This window comes from Staurois parvus, unplaced genomic scaffold, assembly GCF_062004578.1.
Source record: "Staurois parvus isolate SC_StPar_1 unplaced genomic scaffold, SC_StPar_1.0 ptg000946l, whole genome shotgun sequence".
In the NCBI taxonomy this organism is placed as follows: domain Eukaryota; kingdom Metazoa; phylum Chordata; class Amphibia; order Anura; family Ranidae; genus Staurois; species Staurois parvus.
Genome location: NW_028318742.1, coordinates 1,340,482 through 1,362,527, shown reverse-complemented (window position 1 = coordinate 1,362,527; position 22,046 = coordinate 1,340,482). Strand labels below are relative to the sequence as shown.

Genomic DNA, 22,046 nt, shown 5'->3' with positions numbered 1-22,046 from the left:
AAAGTATTTTATAGCAAAAAACTCTGAATGTATGTGAGAAAAATGTAAAAAAAATTGCCCCAAACAGATGGTTAATTTAACGATTGTTTAGCTTTTTACAATTTTTAAAACATTTTGTTTGTTGTCTTTTTTACTCTTCACTTTTATCTTTTCATTTTCTTTGAATTGGAGAAGAGGTTTGCAGTTGATTGGGGCACAGTAGGGCGAAATTGAAAGCAATACATTTGACAATCTTTATAATCGGCCCTAACAGTATTTTCCTAATCTTCAAGGCAGTTTCTTTACTCCAGTATTTAAAACATTTCTAATACTTTCATGCAATTGATATGTCTTTTCAGATTTGGTTCTCATGGACTGTGCTGAACGCAGAATCTTTGTTTGAAGAGGATTCTCAGCTGCGGAGGGTTGTGGAATACGAGTTGCTCAGCAATCCTTCTATAAATCCAGATCACGCTCTTAAGGTATTGCCTTCAGAGACTGAAGAATCCCCTGGAGCCACTTAAATCCAGGCTGTTGTATAATTAATTAATTTATTTATTTCAGGTACTTATATAGCGCCGTCAATTTGGCAGCACTTTACATATATATTGTACATTCACATCAGTCCCTAACCCTCAAGGGGTGTACAATCTAAGGTCCCTAACTCACATTCATACATACACATACTAGGGACAATTTAGACAGGAGCCAATTCACCTACCAGCATGTCTTTGGAGTGTGGCAGAAAACCGGTGTACCCGGAGGAAACCCACGCAGGCACAGGGAGAACATGCAAACTCCAGGCAGGTGGTGCCGTGGCTGGGATTCGAACAAACAACCCTAGTACTGCCAGGCGGAAGTGCTAACCATTTAGCCGCTGTGCTGCCCATGTATATCGTAAATTCTGACCAACTTCTATGCATGCTGGTTTTGTCTTACCTCCTTCCACATCATTTTGTCTTGCTATTGAATAGTGAACACACTATCACAGAGTTAGGCCAAAAGTACCCATGTGAGTTGAGAGGAGATCGGCTACAGCCAGTGACCATGGAAGTTGGTTGCTGTTATTTTGCAAAATACCCTGGATTTCTGTTTCATTATATAGTAGTGAAAACAAGTTTCAGTCATGTGAACCCAAACAGTTCATCATTAAATATATATCACAAGATGCAGCGCTATAAACTATATCATATATGCATGGATCAAAGAATCAGTCATGAATGACTAAACAGTTGAAAGTTCATAAAATAGGTGACTTTAGTGCTCTCTTCTACTTTATATCCTCCTGATGGTCAGGCGTTTGTGCAGAATAGTGCTGAAGGGGTGCACACTCACCAGAACGCACAGATATATGAGCGTTTAGTATAGATTCCCCTTTAGGATCATCGACTGGACACGCTGTGATATTATGACAACCACCTTCCAGACCTCCTAGATGTTCCTGTATATTCCCTGGTTTAGGTGACCTGCGGACTTCTCCTTAGGATCAGCATACGATTCGTACCCCACAAAGAGATGAGTGGCTAAAATGGGTACTCCCCAAGGGAGTCAGAACAAAACGCATCCATAGTGTAGTAGGTCATTTAAAAGGATTTATTAAAACTCAGCAGTCCGTGTACACGGTAATATATAAACAATATGGACTAACCGTCCAGTGATAAAGATGACCGCCGGAGCGCCACGATGCTCCGGCGGTATGACGTCACGGCGTTCTTGGCTCCTCCTACGCGTTTCGTGCACACGCACGTCGTCTGGGGGGATGTGCCACTAGAGTGGCTAGTCCATATTGTTTATATATTACCGTGTACACGGACTGCTGAGTTTTAATAAATCCTTTTAAATGACCTACTACACTATGGATGCGTTTTGTTCTGACTCCCTTGGGGAGTACCCATTTTAGCCACTCATCTCTTTGTGGGGTACGAATCGTATGCTGATCCTAAGGAGAAGTCCGCAGGTCACCTAAACCAGGGAATATACAGGAACATCTAGGAGGTCTGGAAGGTGGTTGTCATAATATCACAGCGTGTCCAGTCGATGATCCTAAAGGGGAATCTATACTAAACGCTCATATATCTGTGCGTTCTGGTGAGTGTGCACCCCTTCAGCACTATTCTGCACAAACGCCTGACCATCAGGAGGATATAAAGTAGAAGAGAGCACTAAAGTCACCTATTTTATGAACTTTCAACTGTTTAGTCATTCATGACTGATTCTTTGATCCATGCATATATGATATAGTTTATAGCGCTGCATCTTGTGATATATATTGTTTTGAGGGTGATTGGTACCTTATGTTCAGCTGCTACTTTATAGATGCGCTCGTATTTATTCTTTTGATTTAGTTCATCATTAAAGAACTAAAAAATGTAACTTCAGTGCACCTCACATATGCTTAACCACTTCCAGTCCGGACACTTTCACTCCCTTCCTGTCCAGGCCAATTTTCAGCTTTCAGCGCTATCACACTTTGAATGACAATTGCGCGGTCATGCAACACTGTACCCATATGAATTGTTTAGCATTTATCTGTGACAGATAAAGCTTTATTTTGGTGGTATTTATTCACCACTGAGGTTTTTATTTTTTTTTGCTATGTAAATGAAAAAGTGCAAAAATTTAGAAAAAAAGCATTTTTCTTATAAAATTTTGCAAATAAATAATATTTCATCATACATCTTGGCCAAAATTTATTCCGTTATCTTTTTAGTAAAAAAAAAAAATAACCCAAATTTTATAACCAAAAATTATAATTTTTTAAAAATTTTTAATATTATTGTTTTTTTTTTTGTTTACATACTGTCACCCTAGCAGTACAGTGTCACCATGGCACTACTTGTGGGGGGTGATGAAGATTTTTTTTTTTTTTTTTTTTTTTACACTGATTGCTTTTACACTAATAAAGGCTGTAAAATCAATCTTTTCTCCTTCTCTCTGGCTGCATTCCTGCAGCCATTGAGAACTACTGTGTGAGCTGTGATTTGTCACAGCTTGTCACATGGTACAAGGCTGTTGTGAATAGCCTTGTACCATGTGACCTCACAGAAAGGTCCCGTCCGACGATCGGTGTTCCACTGTGTCCAGAGGACACAGCGGGCACCTGATCGCGGTGCTGCACGCTCCTAGGTAGCGCGCACAAGCAGGGGGTGGGGAAGCCGTTTATAAATGGCCACCCGACCCTGCACTGCCACCGTCTGGCCGTTTATATGCAACGGCCGGACGGGAGGTGGTTAAAAGATCCTGGCTGTAACAGGCTGAGAAAGCTAAGCCACTACCATGCAAATGGCAACAGCATTGTCAGCCTGTCATAAAGGGTCCTTAAAGTGGAGTTCCACCTGAAAAAAAAGAAAATAAAAGTCAGCAGCTACAAAAACCGAAAAACCGTAGCTACTGACTTTTAAAATACAGACACTTACCTGTTCCTCAGTCCAGCGGTGTCCTCACCACGGCTGGCTTCACCGGCCATCTTGTTTTCCCAGCGTCGGCGTCTTCAATGTGCGTTTCTGGCTGTGACAGCTTGCGGCTTCACAGCCGGGTGCCCACTGCGCATGCGCGAGAAGCGCTGCGCTTTGTGAATGGCCCCATAGTCTTCTAGGACTTGTCACGTGTCCCAGAAGACTACGGGAAGGGAGGGGGATGACAACTTTCTCTTCAGATTGCCTAGGCTATTGCAGAGGAAGTGTGAGTGGGTACCTGTCAAATTTGGGTACCTGCTCCCCAAAGGTTCCAATTGTTAATGGGGAGCGGGGGGACAAAGACTTAAAGCAGAACTTCCTCTTTTGGGTGGAGCTTCGCTTTAACCACTTCAATATCGGACACTTTCACCCCCTTCCTGCCCAGGACAATTTTCAGCTTTCAGCGCTGTTGCACTTTGAATGACAATTGCGCTGTCATGTAACACTGTACCCATATGAAATTTTTTCTTTCTGTTATAAAATTTTGCAAAACAGTAATGTTTCTCATTCACTGATGTGTACTTATGAGGTTGCACTGATGGACACTGATAGGGCTGCACTCATAATCAGGGCACTGATCTGTGTACATGCCACTGTCACACTTGTCGGTTACCAGCTCTCCTCATATTGTGACCACATGTGAGGAAAGTGCTGACGATAACAGGCAAGTGTGTTTACATTGTGATAAGCTGTGATTGGACACAGCTGATCATATGGTAAAGGGCCGCTGTGATTGGCCCTTTTAACTCGATCTTGAGTAGCTGTAGGAGACGTTTTGGGAGGACGTCTATGGATGCCCTCCCCGAACTGGACGACTGTGCTGTAGCCGCCTTTGGTTAAAAAGGAGCTCCCCATCAAAAAAAAAAAAAAAAAAACAGCAGCTACAAATACTGTAGCTGCTGAATTTTAATATAAGGACATTTACCTGTCAAATGACCCAGCGCTGTCCTCGCCCAAGCTGATTCTTCAGTCGCCTTCGGGTTCCTAGCACCAGCATCTTAACTGGCAGCAAAGTCTTGCTGCTGCATAGCCCATTCCCACTGCGCATGTGTGAGCCACTCTGTGCTTTGTTAATGGTCCTGGAAGCCTGTGGGGGAAGGAAGGGTGGGGGCAAACTTATAGTCAAATTGCCAAGGCGATCCGACTGGAAGTGGGAGAGGGTACCTGTCAAAACCAGAGAGAGAGATATAATTTCCCCGGTACAAATCATTAGTAAGACCTCATCTGGAATATGCAGTTCAGTTTTGGGCACCAATTCACAAAAAGAACATTGGGGAACTGGAGAAAGTACTGAATTTATTCTCTCTTGAGAAGAGAAGATTAAGGGGGGATATGATCTCCATGTATAATACATAAGGGGGGGATATGATCCCCATGTATACTACATAAGGGGGGATATGATCTCCATGTATAATACATAAGGGGGGAAATGATCTCCATGTATAATACATAAGGGGGATATGATCTCCATGTATAATACATAAGGGGGGATATGATCTCCATGTATAATACGTAAGGGGGGATATGATCTCCATGTATCCTCCATGGGGGGATATGATCTCCATGTATAATACATAAGGGGGGATATGATCTCCATGTATAATACATAAGGGGGGGATATGATCTCCATGTATAATACATAAGGGGGGGATATGATCTCCATGTATAATACATAAGGGGGATATGATCTCCATGTATAATACATAAGGGGGGGATATGATCTCCATGTATAATACATAAGGGGGATATGATCTCCATGTATAATACATAAGGGGGATATGATCTCCATGTATAATACATAAGGGGGGATATGATCTCCATGTATAATACATAAGGGGGGATATGATCTCCATGTATAATACATAAGGGGGGATATGATCTCCATGTATAATACATAAGGGGGGATATGATCTCCATGTATAATGCATAAGGGGGGGATATGATCTCCATGTATAATACATAAGGGGGGGATATGATCTCCATGTATAATACATAGGGGGGGATATGATCTCCATGTATAATACATAAGGGGGGATATGATCTCCATGTATAATACATAAGGGGGGATATGATCTCCATGTATAATACATAAGGGGGGATATGATCTCCATGTATAAATACATCAGTGGTTCATATACTGAACCCTGAGGTCATCACAGAGGACAAGGGGGCACTCTTTACGTCTGGAGGAAAATAAATTTAATCTCCAAACTCTTCTCTGTGAAAATGTGGAATAGACTCCCTCAAGAGTTGGTTCTGGCCAGCTCAGTGGATTGCTGTAGGAAAGTCCTGGATTCTTTCTTGGATACACAGAATATAACTGGATATAACATTTATAGGTAAAGTTGATCCAGGGAATATCCGATTGCCTCTCGGGGGATCAGGAAGGAATTTTTCCCCTGCAGGAGCAAATTGGATCGTGCTTTGCTGGGTTTTTTTTTGCCTTCCTCTGGATCAACTGTGGGTGTAGGATTATAACTTTTTTGGTTGAACTGGATGGACTTTTGTTTTTTTTCAGTCAGACTAACTATGTAACTATGTGATAGGCAGCCCAACTGCCAACTCAAGGAAAACTCATGGATGAATGACAGTGCTGCCGCTAGTTGCAAGACAATAGCTTAGCTTGTCTTCCTACAACAGAAAGTGCTGTAACTGTCAGGATCTCCAGGTAAAACTGCAACAGATTCCTAAAAAAAAAAAAAAATTGTTTTGGAAAATTGTATACAGTGTGACCTGATGTGACACATACTGGAAAAAAATGAGGGTTTACATACACGCATAAACATTAAAAATGTGGTGCTAAAGGGTATCCTTCCTACCCATCTGGCATCCCAAAAAGTAAACTTGTGTCTATCTGGCTGTTCTATTATAGGGAGATGTTTTATACGCCACTTGTGTGTCTCACGTGTCTTTTCATTGATGCTCCACAGATCCACATCTTCTGTAATGCTTTCTCTTAACTTTTGTATAATGGAGTCTCTCTGTGTTTGCAGAAAGCCCAGCAGCAGCTGAAGTTGCCTATTGTGCCTTCTCTACAAAGATTAATGATTTATCGATGGGCTCACCAAGCCATGGCTACCCCAGCAGATCACCCACTCTTACCATTTTTTTGGCAAAAGTTTTTCCTCCTCTACCTGAGCCGGCCAGGACCACAGTATGGGTAAGATGATTCTAGAAAGGATTTTTTTTTTTTTTTTTCAAATATTGTATTTGTACTGTGTGTGATTTCATGAAAATACCATAAGGTAATGCGGAAACCATGGATTGTAATCTGTGGTTGCTGCTGCTGAATCTTGTGTTTTGGTACAAGAAAAGTTTTGTGGAATATGAGGGGTAGGAATGATGTTTATAGAATCCTTTAATTAACCACCTCCAGTCCGGACACTTTCCCCCCTCCTTCCTGTCCAGGCCAATTTTCAGCTTTCAGTGCAATCACACTTTGAATGACAATTGCGCGGTCATGCAACACTGTACTCATATGAATTTTTTAGCATTTTTTTGAGATAGATAAAGCTTTATTTTGGTGGTATGTATTCACCACTGGGATTTTTTTTTTTTTTTTGCTATGTAAATGAAATGTCCAAAAATTTTGAAAAAAAGTGTTTTTCTTATAAAATTTTGCAAATAAATAGTATTTCATCATAAATCTTGGCCAAAATATATTCTGTTATCTTTTTAGAAAAAAAAAAACCCAAATTAGTTTATAACCAAAAATTATAATTTTTAAACATTTTTTAATTTTTAAATTTTTTTTTATATTATTATTTGTTTTTGTTTTTTTACATACTGTCACCCTAGCAGTACAGTGTCACCATGGTGACACTGTACTACTTGGGGGTGATGAAGATTTTTTTTTTTTTTTTACACTGATTGCTTTTACACCCATAAAGGCTATAAAAGCAATCATTTCTCCTTCTCTCTGGCTGCATTCCTGCAGCCATTGAGAACTACCGTGTGAGCTGTGATTGGTCACAGCTTGTCACATGGTACAAGGCTATTGTGAATAGCCTTGTACCATGTGATCTCTGTGATCATTCACAGATTTCACACGTAGTAAGCAATGATGTCAGAAGTGACATCTTGCTTACTACTTTGCATGTGATCACTGATTGGCCAATCAGTGATCACATGATCGGGACCTCGCACAGAGGTCCCGTCTGACGATTGGTGTTCCACTGTGTCTGGAGGACACAGCGGGCACCGGATCACTGTGCTGCGCGCTCCCAGGGAGCACGCACAAGCTGGGTGCGGGGAGGCCGTTTATAAATGGCCACCCGCCCCTGCACTGCCACCGTCCGGCCGTTTATATACAATGGCCGGACGGGAAGTGGTTAATAATGATTGTTTACCATTCTAAGGCCTCATGCACACTGGGCATTTTAAAAACACCGGTAGCATTAGCTGTTTAAAGTTGTGGTAAAAATGTGAGTTTTTTTCGCGTTTTTGTAGCTTGTAGCCAGGTTTTTCCCCATTAGCATATTTTAGCACAAAAACAAATGATGGCTCAAAAACGCTAGTTTGTGGCATTTTACCATGTTTTACCGCATTAGAGTGTTTTTACATCTATAAACCTCTTCTTGAAACCCACTAGTTCTGGGTTTTTTTTCCAGCCAGAAAACACCCCTGACAAAATGTGCTGATAAAAACCTCTGTGTGCATGGACACATAGGATAACATGCCGGGGATGGACACATAGGATAACATGCCGGGGATGGACACATAGGAGAACATGCTGGGGATGGACACATAGGAGAACATGCCGGGGATGGACACATAGGATAACATGCCGGGGATGGACACATAGGAGAACATGCCGGGGATGGACACATAGGATAACATGCCGGGGATGGACACATAGGATAACATGCCGGGGATGGACACATAGGATAACATGCCGGGGATGGACACATAGGATAACATGCCGGGGATGGACACATAGGAGAACATGCCGGGGATGGACACATAGGAGAACATGCTGGGGATGGACACATAGGAGAACATGCCGGGGATGGACACATAGGATAACATGCCGGGGATGGACACATAGGATAACATGCCGGGGATGGACACATAGGATAACATGCCGGGGATGGACACATAGGATAACATGCTGGGGATGGACACATAGGATAACATGCCGGGGATGGACACATAGGATAACATGCTGGGGATGGACACATAGGAGAACATGCTGGGGATGGACACATGGATAACATGCTGGGGATGGACACATAGGAGAACATGCCGGGGATGGACACATGGATAACATGCCGGGGATGGACACATAGGATAACATGCTGGAGAGTTTATTGGCTGTAGAAAAAAAACACCAATTGCCAAAAACAGCCGCATGAGGCCTAATATATGTATTGAAGGTTGCATTCATTTTAAAGCCCAACTGAACTTTCAGTTTATATCAACTAAACACATTCCAGGAGCATCAGAACAAAAGTGTGCAAAGTGTTAGGTTGGCCATACAGTATACAACTAGAAAAGCTACAATTTCTGGGGAAATTGTGTGAAGTGTTCTTGCCTCCACCAGTAGTCTACAACTCACACTCTAGCTTTTGTCACTCTGCTGCCTGCTCACACGCCTGGGTTCCTATGGCAACTCACTCTACAGCAAGGGCAGAGAAGAGCGGTTAAAAACAAACTGCTCTAACTTGCTCACTTCACTGGCGGTTGCCATTATCAAACGGTTGTAGTTTAAAAATTATAAATCCTACACAGAAGAGCTTTATATTGTGAGAATCACAAGACCCAGACCTACATTTTGATGCATAGTATGTCTCTGAAAATGAAGGCACAGTCGCAGTTTAGAAATTGCCCTTGAGGTGGCTAGAGTGCAGTTTCAATGAATGTCAATGGGCGGCGTGAGTTGCAAACAAATGGTCATATTGTGAAAACTATCAGGACTATGGCTTAGCCGTGGACATTTTTAGTGGCAGCAGGGATAGCTGAACATTTTGATATATGATTTGTGTAGGTGAGCTTGAAAATGAGGGAGTGATGGCAGTTTAGAAATCATGTCCTGATTTTTCAGCTCACACTCTAGCTTTTGTCAGCTCCCACTCTAGTTTTGAACATTCCGCCATTCATTCCTCTGGGACCAATTTCACCACAAAAACGGCAATATTTCGTGAACCATTCGGCGAAACGTTCCACAAAGTAATAGCACACCAATCGGGAACAATCCGCACGTTTCGGTATATTACTGTCTATGTAGTATAAAACTGTGGGAGGAGTTAGGGTGGTAAATTTGGCTATAATAATAAGAATATATATGTGAGATAACAGGAAGTGGTCTGCCATGTAAGAACGCTTAATTATATTTCCAATTTTCCTTTAGATTTACCAAAACCATATAATACGAGGTCAAACGTAAACAATTTGTATGCAATCAAGCAGGCCCTTGTATTACATTGTTTAAGGTCATGGAAATTGAGTAAGAAAATTGTATAGTATATGGCCAGCTTTAAGCTGTCCATAGGTGATAAACAGATTCCTCCATCCACCTCCCTTGTGCATGGAGGAGTACCTTCTGCCAGGACATTCTATTCTGACAGCGGGACTCTCTGCTGTCAGCAACTGATCAAGAAAAGTTTTCCTACATTCCTGTTTGACAGAAGTCGATCTAGCTATTGACTTCTGTCGAACAGGAATGGCTAAAAATGGATCAAAATTCGACTGGTCCTTGATGAACTGGCTGAATTTCAATCCATTTATGGCCAGCTTTGCTGTTAAATTTTTTTTTTTTTTTAGAAAGCAGCCTCAGCCTGAGTAGAAAATAGAAAAAGGAGAGAAGCGCCTCTAAGTGCAATAAGTCTTTTAATTCAAGTCTAAATGTAGAAACACTCACATGTGTGAAGTAATCATAAGCGTAAAAGCTGCGGTTAACAATAGTTAACGGTGGGGTGGTAACCCGGGTGAAGAGCCGTCATCTCTCTGCGATGTGGGGAGGTCAGCTCTCGGCTGGAACAGCGTGGTGGCCGGAGGGGAACAGCGGTGAGGCCGGCCGGCGTGCACGTCTTCCCTCAGAGCCGGATGGAACAGACGCTGTAGCGCAGCGGCGGCGTGGCTGTGATGACGTCAGATCCCAGGGTGCGCTGCGACGCGTTTCGGAGCATGCACTGGCCGTGGAAGGCGGAAGTGCACTCCTTTTTCAAGCAGGGGGAGGTGGATGAACAGGGGTGAATATATAGGGAACGTGAGTCTAATTCAGTGTTTCTCAACTCCAGTCCTCATGGACCCCCAACAGGTCATGTTTTCAGGATTTCCCTCAGATGAAACAGCTGTGGTAATTACTATGGCAGTGAAACTGATCAAATCACCTGTGCAAAATAATGGAAATCCTGAAAACATGACCTGTTGGGGGTCCATGAGGACTGGAGTTGAGAAACACTGGTCTAATTGATCAATTAACCAGTGATTGACCATTGCTGTCAGGTGAATAGTGTAAAGTCATGGATGTTAAATGGGGGGGGGTAAAGGAAACCAAATGAAAAAAAGAGAGGATGTAATAAATAAGAAAACAGAAGACGAAAAAAAAAATGATGAAATGAAAAAAATGATGAAAAAATGAAAAAAAGAAAGAAAAATGAAATGAGTAGAAAAGCCTGTCCCCTGCAAGCATGCTGAAGAGAAGGTCCCTTGCTATCTGTGTGGTAGCAGTGGGTTCTCTGCAGAGTTCTTCCACACCACTGCTGAGTCAGGCCTTTATCTCTGCAGTCAGCAGGAAGCATGAGCCTGGCTTTTTAGAGAGCTCTGAGCCAGCAGGAGGCCTCACCCCCCTATTGGTTCTTCAACTGGTTGGCCTTTATCAGGGTGCAGTAACAAAGTTGATGAAAGTCAATATCTGGGGTCACGTGACACTCATTATATCATGGTATGGAACATGCAGATACCCAACTTTGCTTGCACTTAATCTATGCTTTGGTTTAGTGGTCTGCTAACACCCGGGATGGTTACTTTACATAGAACATGGATGTGTTTGTTGTAACATTACTATGAGTCTGGCTTTGTAGCTTAAGTGTTTTCTTTGCTCAGGTTACCGGTTGAAGGATGTATTGGAAAGAGGTTCTTCAGCAGCCCGGCCCACCTTCACCTCCTGAAACAGATGAAGCGCCGCCTGATAGAAGTGGCAGATTTTCACCACCTGGCAAGCAAAGCCATCCGAGCCCTCGGCCCCTTGGATGGGTCTCCAGTCTTCTCAGACTCAGGGGGAAGCACACCGGAGTGTATGACATCGCCAGATCTGCACAAGGAGCTGGTCAAGTAAGGAGTCAAGCAATTACAAATGAGTGGTATTGCAAATTTAAAGATTAAGTTCAACTTTGTTACATATTACACATTACACCTGTATTTAGGATGTAACATGTAACCTGTTACAATATAACACATGCCTGCTTCATCCCAGATTCCGCATTATGACAGTGGGTGGGGGATCCTCTTCCCTCACCCACTGTCACAATCCAAAAACAGGGCATTCACAGTTTCCTGTGAATGAATGAATGAATGAATGAATGAACTACAAGAACCATCTGCAATTCCGGCAGACGATGTGTAGTTCTCAATGAACTGCGAGGGCTCTGGTGCACGCTCTTGTAGTTCATTGATCTTTCTTGAAGTTCAGTAACTGTGTGCCCCTATGGGAGGTACAGGCAGGCAGCTGTCTGAGAGTTTGCAGGATCCTGTCACTACAGCCATTATCTGCTAATTGCGGGTGCAATGCTTTACAGGCTGCAGTGTAAATAAATTATAAATGCACATTATTTTAACCAGCAGAAAGATGTGCATTTTATCATTATTATTTTTTACTTATTTTTAGCAAAAGACGAACTTATCCTTTAAAGGGTCGGTCCGCCAAGAAAATATTTACATTTTTGGGAGATATTGCAAGTGTGCAGGGATGGGGGAGCAGCCCCAAAATCAGACAGTGTGTTTCAGGGCCACTCGTCTGCCCCTGCCCGCTTGTGAAATCTGGATGAACGGCCCTGTAGAATAACATGGCAGCCGATTTCATGCTTTATGGGTCACAGCGCCCATGTGAATGAGGCTTTAAATTATGCCAGGGATTATTTCCTACATATAATGCTGAAGCTTGTGAAGGACATCCATGGCATGGTGCTGTGATGTGTTCAGACGCCTGCTGACCTCTCCCACCAAATGTAGATCAAAGGTCAGCATACTGGGTCTCAAGAGAGGTATTTCTTAAACAAAAAAAATTATTTGATTGAAACATTTTGATTACATGTTGATAAGGGGGAGTGAAAGGGGGGAAGGGGGGTAGGTGGGATCAAAGCAAGGTATTATACACTATTTTGCCAAAAGTATTGGTCGGCCTGCCTTTACACGCACATGAACTTTAATGGCCCCCCAGTCTTAGTCTGTAGGGTTCAGTATTGAGTTGGCCCCGGCCTTTGCAGCTATAACAGCTTCAACTCTTCTGGGAAGGCCGTCCACAAGGCTTAGGAGGGTGTCTATGGGAAGGTTGGACCATTCTTCCAGAAGCACATTTGTGAGGTCAGGCACTGATGTCGGGGGAGGAGGCCTGGCTCACAGTCTCCGCTCTAATTCATCCCAAAGGTGTTCTATGGGGTTGAGGTCAGGACTCTGTGCAGGACAGTCAAGTTCCTCCACCCCAAACTGGCTCCTCCATGTCTTTATGGACTTTGCTTTGTACACTGGTGTGCAGTCATGTTGGAACAGGAAGGGGCCATCCCCAAACTCTTCCCACAAAGTTGGGAGCATGAAATTGTCCAAAATGTCTTGGTATGCTGATGCCTTAAGAGTTCCTTTCACTGGAACTAGGGGGCCAAGCCCAACCCCTGAAAAACAACCCGACATCATAAACTCCCCTCCACCAAACTTTACGCTTGGCACAATGCAGTCAGGCAAGTACTGTTCTCCTGGCAACAGCCTCAGCCAGACACGTCCATCGGATTGCCAGACAGAGAAGAGTGATTGGTCACTCCAGAGAACACTTCTCCACTGCTCTAGAGTCCAGTGGCGGCGTGCTTTACACCACTGCATCCATTGCTTTGCATTGCACTTGGTGATGTAAGGCTTGGATGCAGCTGCTTGGCCATGGAAACCCATTCTATGAAGGTCTCTACGCAAGGTTGTTGTGCTCATCTGAAGGCCACATGAAGTTTGGAGGTCTTTAGCTATTGACTCTGCAGACAGTTGTCGACTTCTGTGCACTGTGCGCTTCAGCATGCGCTGACCCCGCTCTGTCATGTGACGTGGCCTACCACTTGGTGGCTGAGTTGCTGGTTGAGGGGATTGGAACACCTGAATTACATGATTTGAAGTGCTGTCCCAATAATTTTGGCAATATAATAAATAATTTGTATGGAATTTCATATTTCACTTTGCACAATATATAACTCCACAAAATGATACCTGGGTAGTGGTCACTCGGAAGAAGGACATACAATGGGGAAATTAATTATTTGATCCCCACATACAAAGAAATGAAGGGTCTATCATTTTCATCATAGGTGTATTTTAAACGATAGAGACAGAATATCAATCAAAAATCCAGAGACGACACATGATGCAAATGTTAAAAATTAAGTTGCAGTTCAGTGAATAAAATAATCCGAAGGCCACACCAAGTTTGGAGGTCTTTAGCTATTGACTCTGCAGACAGTTGGTGACTTCTGCGCACTGTGCGCTTCAGCATGCGCTGACCCCGCTCTGTCATGTGACGTGGCCTACCACTTGGTGGCTGAGTTGCTGGTGTTCCCAGTTGCTTCCACTTTGTTATAATACCACTAACAGTTGAGCGTGGAATATTTAGTAGCCAGGAAATGTCACGGATGGACCTTTTGCCCAGGTGACCACCTATCACGGGACCACGCTTGGAGTCACTGAGCTCCTGAGAGCGACCCATTCTTTCACCAATGTTTGAAAAGAAGTCTGCATGCCTAGGGGCTTGATTATATACACCTGTGACCATGGAGGGGATTGGAACACCTGAATCCAATGATTTGAAGGGGGACCCAATACTTTTGGCAATATAGTGTATGTGTACCTTACTCTTTAGCTTTAAAGCCCAGACAATCTATTCTTTGCCAACAGGTTGTTTAATGTTTTTATTGTGTGGCTGGAGGATGACAAGTTTCAAAAAGGAGATGTCTATATCCCATCCCTGACCAAGCAGTACGACCCGCACCGACTGGCCAAGATCATGCGTGGCGAGCAGGTGAGAAGAAAAATGACTGAAAGACCACCATACAGACAGTCAATATGTGATGAAATTCACATGACAGTGGCATCTGTTATCAGAGACTGCCCAGTCCCGTCATCAAACCTGATGATGCTGGCATTTCCAGCTCTAGTTTTAAAGGCAAATTACAATGGTTTTATGTCAAAGCCCAGCTCTGGGCAAAAGCAGGTTTCAATAGGCATGTGAGTAACTTCTTACCATTTCTGTTCTATGTGTTTGTACTCCACATTTGAACAGCACTTTTGGTTTATCCTTAGATGAAATGAGCATTCAGGGACTATCTCTCTGCCCTTTACGTTCCAGGGGACCAGGCCTGCTCTGTGTGCAGCCAGGTGACTGGTCCCCATGTAGTTTTAAAGGACAACTCTACCGTTTGTACCATGTTACATGGTACGCCTTAAATATCTGTGTAACATGATGCAAATGGGACCCTCACCCCCTTCCTCACTGATCTCTTTACAGAGATCTGTGAATAAATGAACTACAAGACCCATCTTCCACTATGGCAGACAGACTTGTAGTTGTCAGTGGAACACGAGTGTGATGATCACCACCTTGATTCCTTTGGGTTTAATTAATAATTTTCCTTTGGATTAATAAAGTATTCTTAATCTGAAGCCAGGACAGAGAGTTGGAAGCAGAGTCTGTAGGAGACTGGCATCGCACCTACGTTCCACTGATAGCGGTTGCAATGCTTTGCAGGCTCTTGTGCAAAAAAAGAATGCACATTTCCTGCAAATATGTGTGCATTTATTTATTTATTTATTGTTTGCAAAAAGTGAACTTCAAATCCATCTATGAGCAGGCTGGTTGTACCCAAGTGGATCTATCGATCGACTTGGGTATAACCATCCTGTCAGATTTTTACATGCGATTACTGCCTGCGGTAATAGCCGCTAGCAGTAATCGTGTTCTGCAGGCCAGGAAGGCTTCCAGCCGGCAGAACATGACAGAGCTACGGTAGTCATTACCCCACTGTGTTGATGGAGTCGAGCAATTTTCCTTCCTTACACCCCTGGTGGAAAGAAAAAAAAAATTAATCATCTGTGGCTTGCCTTAGCCTTTAACCTCCCTGGCGGTATTCCCGAGTGTAGCTCGGGGTAAAGTTTCAGCACCACAAGCGGTAACCCCGAGCTACACTCGGGAATATCCTGCAGCGTTGTTCCGGGATCTCTTCTTCACCTACCTTGTCCTTCGCTCCCGCGATGTCCCCCCTGCAGTGTCCCTGGCCATCTCCTCCATTCCGATGCCGGCATTCGTCTTCCGGGTTCCGTTCCCTGTGACGTCGGGACGTACGGGGGACGCAACCGGCGGGAAATTCAAACAAAAGTGACATTCACTAAATACACTAAAATCACATAGTATAACATTCCTGTATCAAACCATTTCACATACATTTTGTCCCGAGTGCTTTGTCCGGCGCCCTGCCTGCATTTTTACTGTTCTTTCTGCCTGGAAACTGAGAAACGTCCATGGCGTTTAAAAAGCGTCCCTTTAGGTCAAAAGTGGTTTTAGATCGGCTAGAGAACAGCGATAGTAAATCAGAACCACTTGCAGAATTGAGTGATAATGATTCGTGGGGGAAATTCCTCATCAGACACTGAAAACGATTTTGCGACTGAGCTCGGTGATGTGCGAACTTGGCGCTCTATTTCAAATTTCAGTGTTTTTGGTTTGTTTATATTATTGAATTAAATTTATTATTATCCTATTATTTTTTTATGATTATTTATTAAATTATAATTTATGATTTCGTCTTTCAAATTTTATCATCCCCGGGATGTTTAGTGGACTCTTGTTTGGACAGATTTCAGTGAGTTATTCCTAAAAATTACAGGCCTACAATAAAAAAAAATACATATTTCCATGCAAAAAAAGTACCGCTTTGAGCACAGAAATATGGACATAATCAGACCACTAGGGAGGCTACCTAAGACTGGTCTGACATGATCATGTCAGCATGAACTGAACAATGAGCATGTTAAATAAAATCCTTCTCTTTCTCATGTCAGCCCTGCCCACTCCAACCCAGCTTCCCTCAATCCCAGCCTCGTGTGCTTCTTTCCTGAGTACATTGTCACTAGTCACCACCTACAGCACTGCTCTATTCCCCAATTCCTGGTACACACAATGAGAATATCGGACAAACGATCGGCCATTTTTCTGCATGCTAGTCTCATACTGAAAACGAATTACTACGGTTTTCAATATGAGACGGTTAGTGGAGTTATGAAAATTCTCGTAAGACAGAATACATTGTATCCCTTCGTTTCCAAGCATGCGTGGTCTTGGTCACTCAGTTTTTTTTATGAATACTGTACTGATTAAATGAAAATCGTTTCTTTTGTTATCCGAAAGGACAAGCACAAAACTTCTTCACGTGAGATAATTTTGCATGATTTGTGTTGATCGGCTCGCGAAAGCTCTGTAATATCGATCAGATTATCGGACGATTGCTCCGAAAACATTTTTTTTGGTACGATTTTCTAGTCATGTGTACTAGGCTTCATGTGGAACTGCTCTGCATCTGACCACCACAAACCAAAAATGCTGTTTAATTCATTGTTAACATTCAAAGCAAACCCACCCACCAATTCATTCCTCCATTTTTTATTTTTCTGACAAATCATTTTTAAAAACACCCCCTGGCATTTCTGGCAGTGGCCATCTTGAGTAAGGGCAGATGATTCATGTAGCACTTCCTGGAATCCATCTGCCCTTAGCTTAGGCATTGGGTGAGCTGAGAATCCTCCCTCCCCTCATGAAGACTGCTTTGATATATGACATCATTTGCCCAGGTATGGAAACCAGGAAGTAACTGAAGCAATGCAAAAAACAAAATTATTAAAAATAGTTCAAGTTGATTGAGAGGGTGAAGTTCCACTTTAAGACTCATGGCAGATGTAGTTTTGTGAGCCGAGCCTAGAGCCAGGGGGGGCAGAGTACCTCTTCCTCAAGTATAGACTCCCTCAGGAGTTGGTTGTGGCCAGCTCAGTGGATTGCTGTAGGAAAGTCCTGGATTCTTTCTTAGATACACAGAATATAACTGGATATAACATTTATAGGTAAAGCTGATCCAGGGAATATCCGATTGCCTCTCGGGGGATCAGGAAGGAATTTTTTTCCCTGCAGGAGCAAATTGGATCATGCTTTGCTGTTTTTTTTTTGCCTTCCTCTAGAACAACTGTGGGTGTAGGATTATAACTTTTTTTTTTTCTATGGTTGAACTGGATGGACTTTTGTCTTTTTTTTAGCCAGACTAACTACGTAACTATGTAACTATGTTCCTGACAGCCAGATGTTGTTGCAAGGGCTGACAGTGACATCACTGCAAATGAAATAGCAATTTTCTCAGTAATTATGTGATTTATCAATATTTTTTTTTGGCAGTTGGCCAAAAAAGAATTAAAGTGGCTGTAAACCCTCATATATACCCAGTGCAGTGACTGGCCTCAGGTGACACACAGTGATGAAACAAATCCTCCTACATAAATTGTACCTGTTTATTTGCTTTCATTTGTCCTATACATCCTTGTAAGTTTCAGAGATGAAAAGGAATTTTAACAGACTCACAAAGTAGGGGGCGGGGAGCTGCAATTACACACTGTACAAGAGCTCTGAGTGCTCATTGGAGGGAAGGGACGTGCCCCCTTTCCTTTCACACAGCTCACAGGAACAAAGCTGAGGCTGTCAATCACAGGCTGTGTGCTGGAGGTCCCTCCCTGTCACCTTTTTAGCTCTTGGTGTCAGGAAAACTTGTCAGAAGTGACTCATACTGATAACAGAGGAAAAAGACAGCAGAGGGAGATGACACTTATGCCTAGTGCACACGATGAGAAAATCGGACGAAAAAGAAAAACGTATTCAAAGATATTGTCTGATAATCTATTCATTGGTACACAGCTTTCGAGAACCAATCACGACAGTTCATGCAAAAATATCCAAAGGGACGAGCAAGAAAATTTTTCTCAGAAGACCCCTGTCTGCCAATCCCTCCACTGGCCTCCACTCGGTGTCCTCCACTGGCCTCCACTCGGTGTCCTCCACCTCTCTCTGCCAATCCCTCCACTGGCCTCCACTCAGTGTCCTCCACCCCTCTCTGCCAATCCCTTCACTGGCCTCCACTCAGTGTCCTCCACCCCTCTCTGCCAATCCCTCCACTGGCCTCCACTCAGTGTCCTCCACCCCTCTCTGCCAATCCCTCCACTGGCTTCCACTTAGTGTCCTCCACCCCTCTCTGCCAATCCCTCCACTGGCCTCCACTCGGTGTCCTCCACCCCTCTCTGCCAATCCCTCCACTGGCTTCCCATTGCCCAACGAATAAGATTCAAAACATTAACAATAACATAAAAAGCCATTTATAACTCTGCCCCAAATTACATCACCAATCTTGTCTTCAAATATCACCCAAACCGTACTCTCCGCTCCTCACATGACCTCCTGCTCTCTAGCTCTCTTGTGTCCTCCTCCCATGATTGTCTCCAGGACTTCTCCAGAGCCTCCCCCATCCTCTGGCACTCTCTACCCCAATCTATCAGACTATCGCCTACTCTGCCCACTTTTAGGCGATCTCTGAAAACCTATCTCTTCAGGGAAGCCTATCCTGCCCTCAGCTAATACTGGAATCTTCTACTCTTCCAACCAGTCCATCCCCCACAGTTACTACCTTTTGTACCACTAGCCCCTCCCTCCTAGACTGTAAGCTCCAAGGATCAGGGCCCTCCTATCCCTTTTGTATTGAACTGTATTGTTGCTGTATTGTCTCCCTTTATATTGTAAAGCGCTGAGCAAACTGTTGACGCCATATAAATCCTGTATAATAATAATAATTATATGAAAAAAAATCGCGTACATAGAATAAATTACAATACATTATATCATTTCCGAAGTTGTATTCTGTCTTTGGAGAATTTTTGTAACTTTAGTAACCTATTTGTTTTCAATATGAAACTAGCATGCGAAAAGAAAGCAGGAGAGCTCATTTGTCTGATATTCATCGTGTGTACTCGGCTTTAATGCTTTGGTGAGAGACAAAGATAGAGGGATTTAATGTCTGAGATTTACAACAACTTTAAATTACAAGAAAACCTGTTTATCCTGCAGAGCAGTTGTAAAACCGTACATGTACCCAATGAAGTGACTGGCCTCAGTCGATACACAGATGAAACAAATCCTCCTACATAAGTTGTACCTGTTTATTATCAGCCATCTCTCCCCTACATCCATTCAAAGTGCAGAATTTACACAGGATCTCTCAGCTCTGAAAAGCAGGGGGCGAAGCTGAAGTTACATCAGTGAGGAGAGCTCTGGGAGCTGATTGGAGGAAAGGGACACACCCCCCCTTCACACAGCACACAGGAACAGAGCTGAGGCTGTCAATCACAGGATGTGCCTTCCCCTGTCACCTTTTTCCCCTTTGTGTCAGGAAAACTTGTCATAAATGATTCATGCTGATAGCAGAGGAAGCAGACAGAAATGACACTTAGTGCTCTGGATAGAGACAAGTACACACTATAGAGGGATATGCTTTGTTCATATTTCATGTCTGAGGTTTACAATCAGTTTAATGTTGCTGGGCATACTTGCACATTATGGTAATACCCCATGCAGCCCACAGCGGTTTAGTTCAGTGTTGAGTTTTTAGGTCTGCTTTATATATTTCTTTTATCATTTAAAGCCCTATTCCAGGACGTATGTAACAGACTTTTGGTGGTACATGGTCTCATGATATGGTCTGTCTTTAGAGTCTATGGATGGAGTTTATCAACATGGAAAGGATCATGTTTGAAATTCAGGAAACTGTCAATACCTGGAAGCAAATCAAGGTGGAGATGGACACCAGTTTGCTGACTCCGGCTGTTAGTGTGGATGCTCCGCCCTCAGCCTCAGGTACAGTATGAACCGACAACCGCTCTTGTAGGGTTATTGTGGCTCAATAGTTGCAAGCCACATGGCTTATGGTGGCCAGAGCACTTTCAGGCCACATAGTTATTAGAGCTGAACTCCAGCCCAACCTTCAACCTTTGTCAGACAGTTATTCAATTTTTTATTATTTTTTATTTATTTTTTTTTACAAATTTCAGTTTATAAAATATCATCATTCAAAATAATGAATATTCATTTAGATTATCAAACGTTCTCATACATACATATATACATTGATCAGCAATAACATTATGACAACTTACAGGTTAAGTGAATAACATTGATTATCTTGAAAAGGTGGGATATTTTAGGCCGCAAGTGAACATGTTGTCCCTGAAGTTGATGTGTTGAAAGCAGAGGATATGGGCATCGCAGTTGGTTGGGACCGGTCAGGGTGCCCATGATAACCCATATCCACAGCCTGAAGTTCCTACAATGGGCACCCAACCCCAAACACAACCCACCCCACCAGCCCCATCAACCCCCCAATACCCCCACAAGACACCACTCTCCTTCAGATGTAGAATGAGAATCCAATACAACTTAACCACTTCCCGTCCGGCCACTGTATATAAATGGCCGGGCGGTGGCAGTGCAGGGGTAGGTTGCCGTTCATAAAGGGTGCCCACCATTTTGGATTGTGTGCGCTCCTTGGGACACCGATCATTGTACGTGACCTCTGTGTGAGGTCCCCATCATGTGATCACTGATTGGCCAATCAGTAATTACATGAATAGGTGCAAGCAAGATGTCACTTCTGACATCATTGCTTACTACGTGTGAAATCTGTGAATGATCACAGAGATCACGTGGTACAGGGCTATTCACAACAGCCTTGTACCATGTGACAAGGTGTGACCAGTCACAGCTCTCACAGTATTTCTCAATGGCTGCAAGAATACAGCCAAAAAGAAGGAGAAATTATTGCTTTTACAGCCTTTATGGGTGTAAAAGCAATCAGCATAAAAAAAAGAAAAAATCTTCATCATCTCCTACAAGTAGAACAGTGTCACTATGGTGACACTGTACTGCTAGGGTGACAGTATGTAGAAAAAAAACCCCATAAATAATAATATAAAAAAATAAAATAAAAATGTACAGATTTTTTTTTTTTTAATTATATTTTATGGTTATAAACTAATTTGGGTTATTTCTTTTTACTAAAAAGATAACTGAATACATTTTGGCCAAGATTTAGGAAGAAAGATTATTTATTTGCAAAATTTTTATAAGAAAAACACTTTTTTCAAAATGTTTGGACCTTTTCATTTATATAGCAAACAAAATAAAAATCCCAGTGGTGAATAAATACCGTCAAAATAAAACTTTATCTGTCTAAAAAAAAATGCTAAAAAATTCATATGGGTAGTGTTGCATGACCGCGCAATTGTCATTCAAAGTGTGATAGCGCTGAAAGCTGAAAATTGGCCTGGACAGGAAGGGGGTGAAAGTGT

The 22,046-nt window shown here is 42.8% G+C and overlaps 1 protein-coding gene across 1 annotated transcript in view; it reads left to right on the top strand.

The window, feature by feature from the left end:
- The window catches only part of EPG5 (ectopic P-granules 5 autophagy tethering factor), a 210,699-nt gene that overhangs the window by 121,216 nt on the left and 67,437 nt on the right, over window positions 1–22,046 (top strand). The window contains exons 21-25 of the mRNA XM_089656878.1: window positions 339–461; window positions 6,428–6,594; window positions 11,481–11,708; window positions 14,520–14,643; window positions 20,412–20,556. Coding sequence (XP_089513004.1) covers window positions 339–461; window positions 6,428–6,594; window positions 11,481–11,708; window positions 14,520–14,643; window positions 20,412–20,556 — 787 coding nt within the window. The remainder of the gene's footprint in view (window positions 1–338; window positions 462–6,427; window positions 6,595–11,480; window positions 11,709–14,519; window positions 14,644–20,411; window positions 20,557–22,046) is intronic.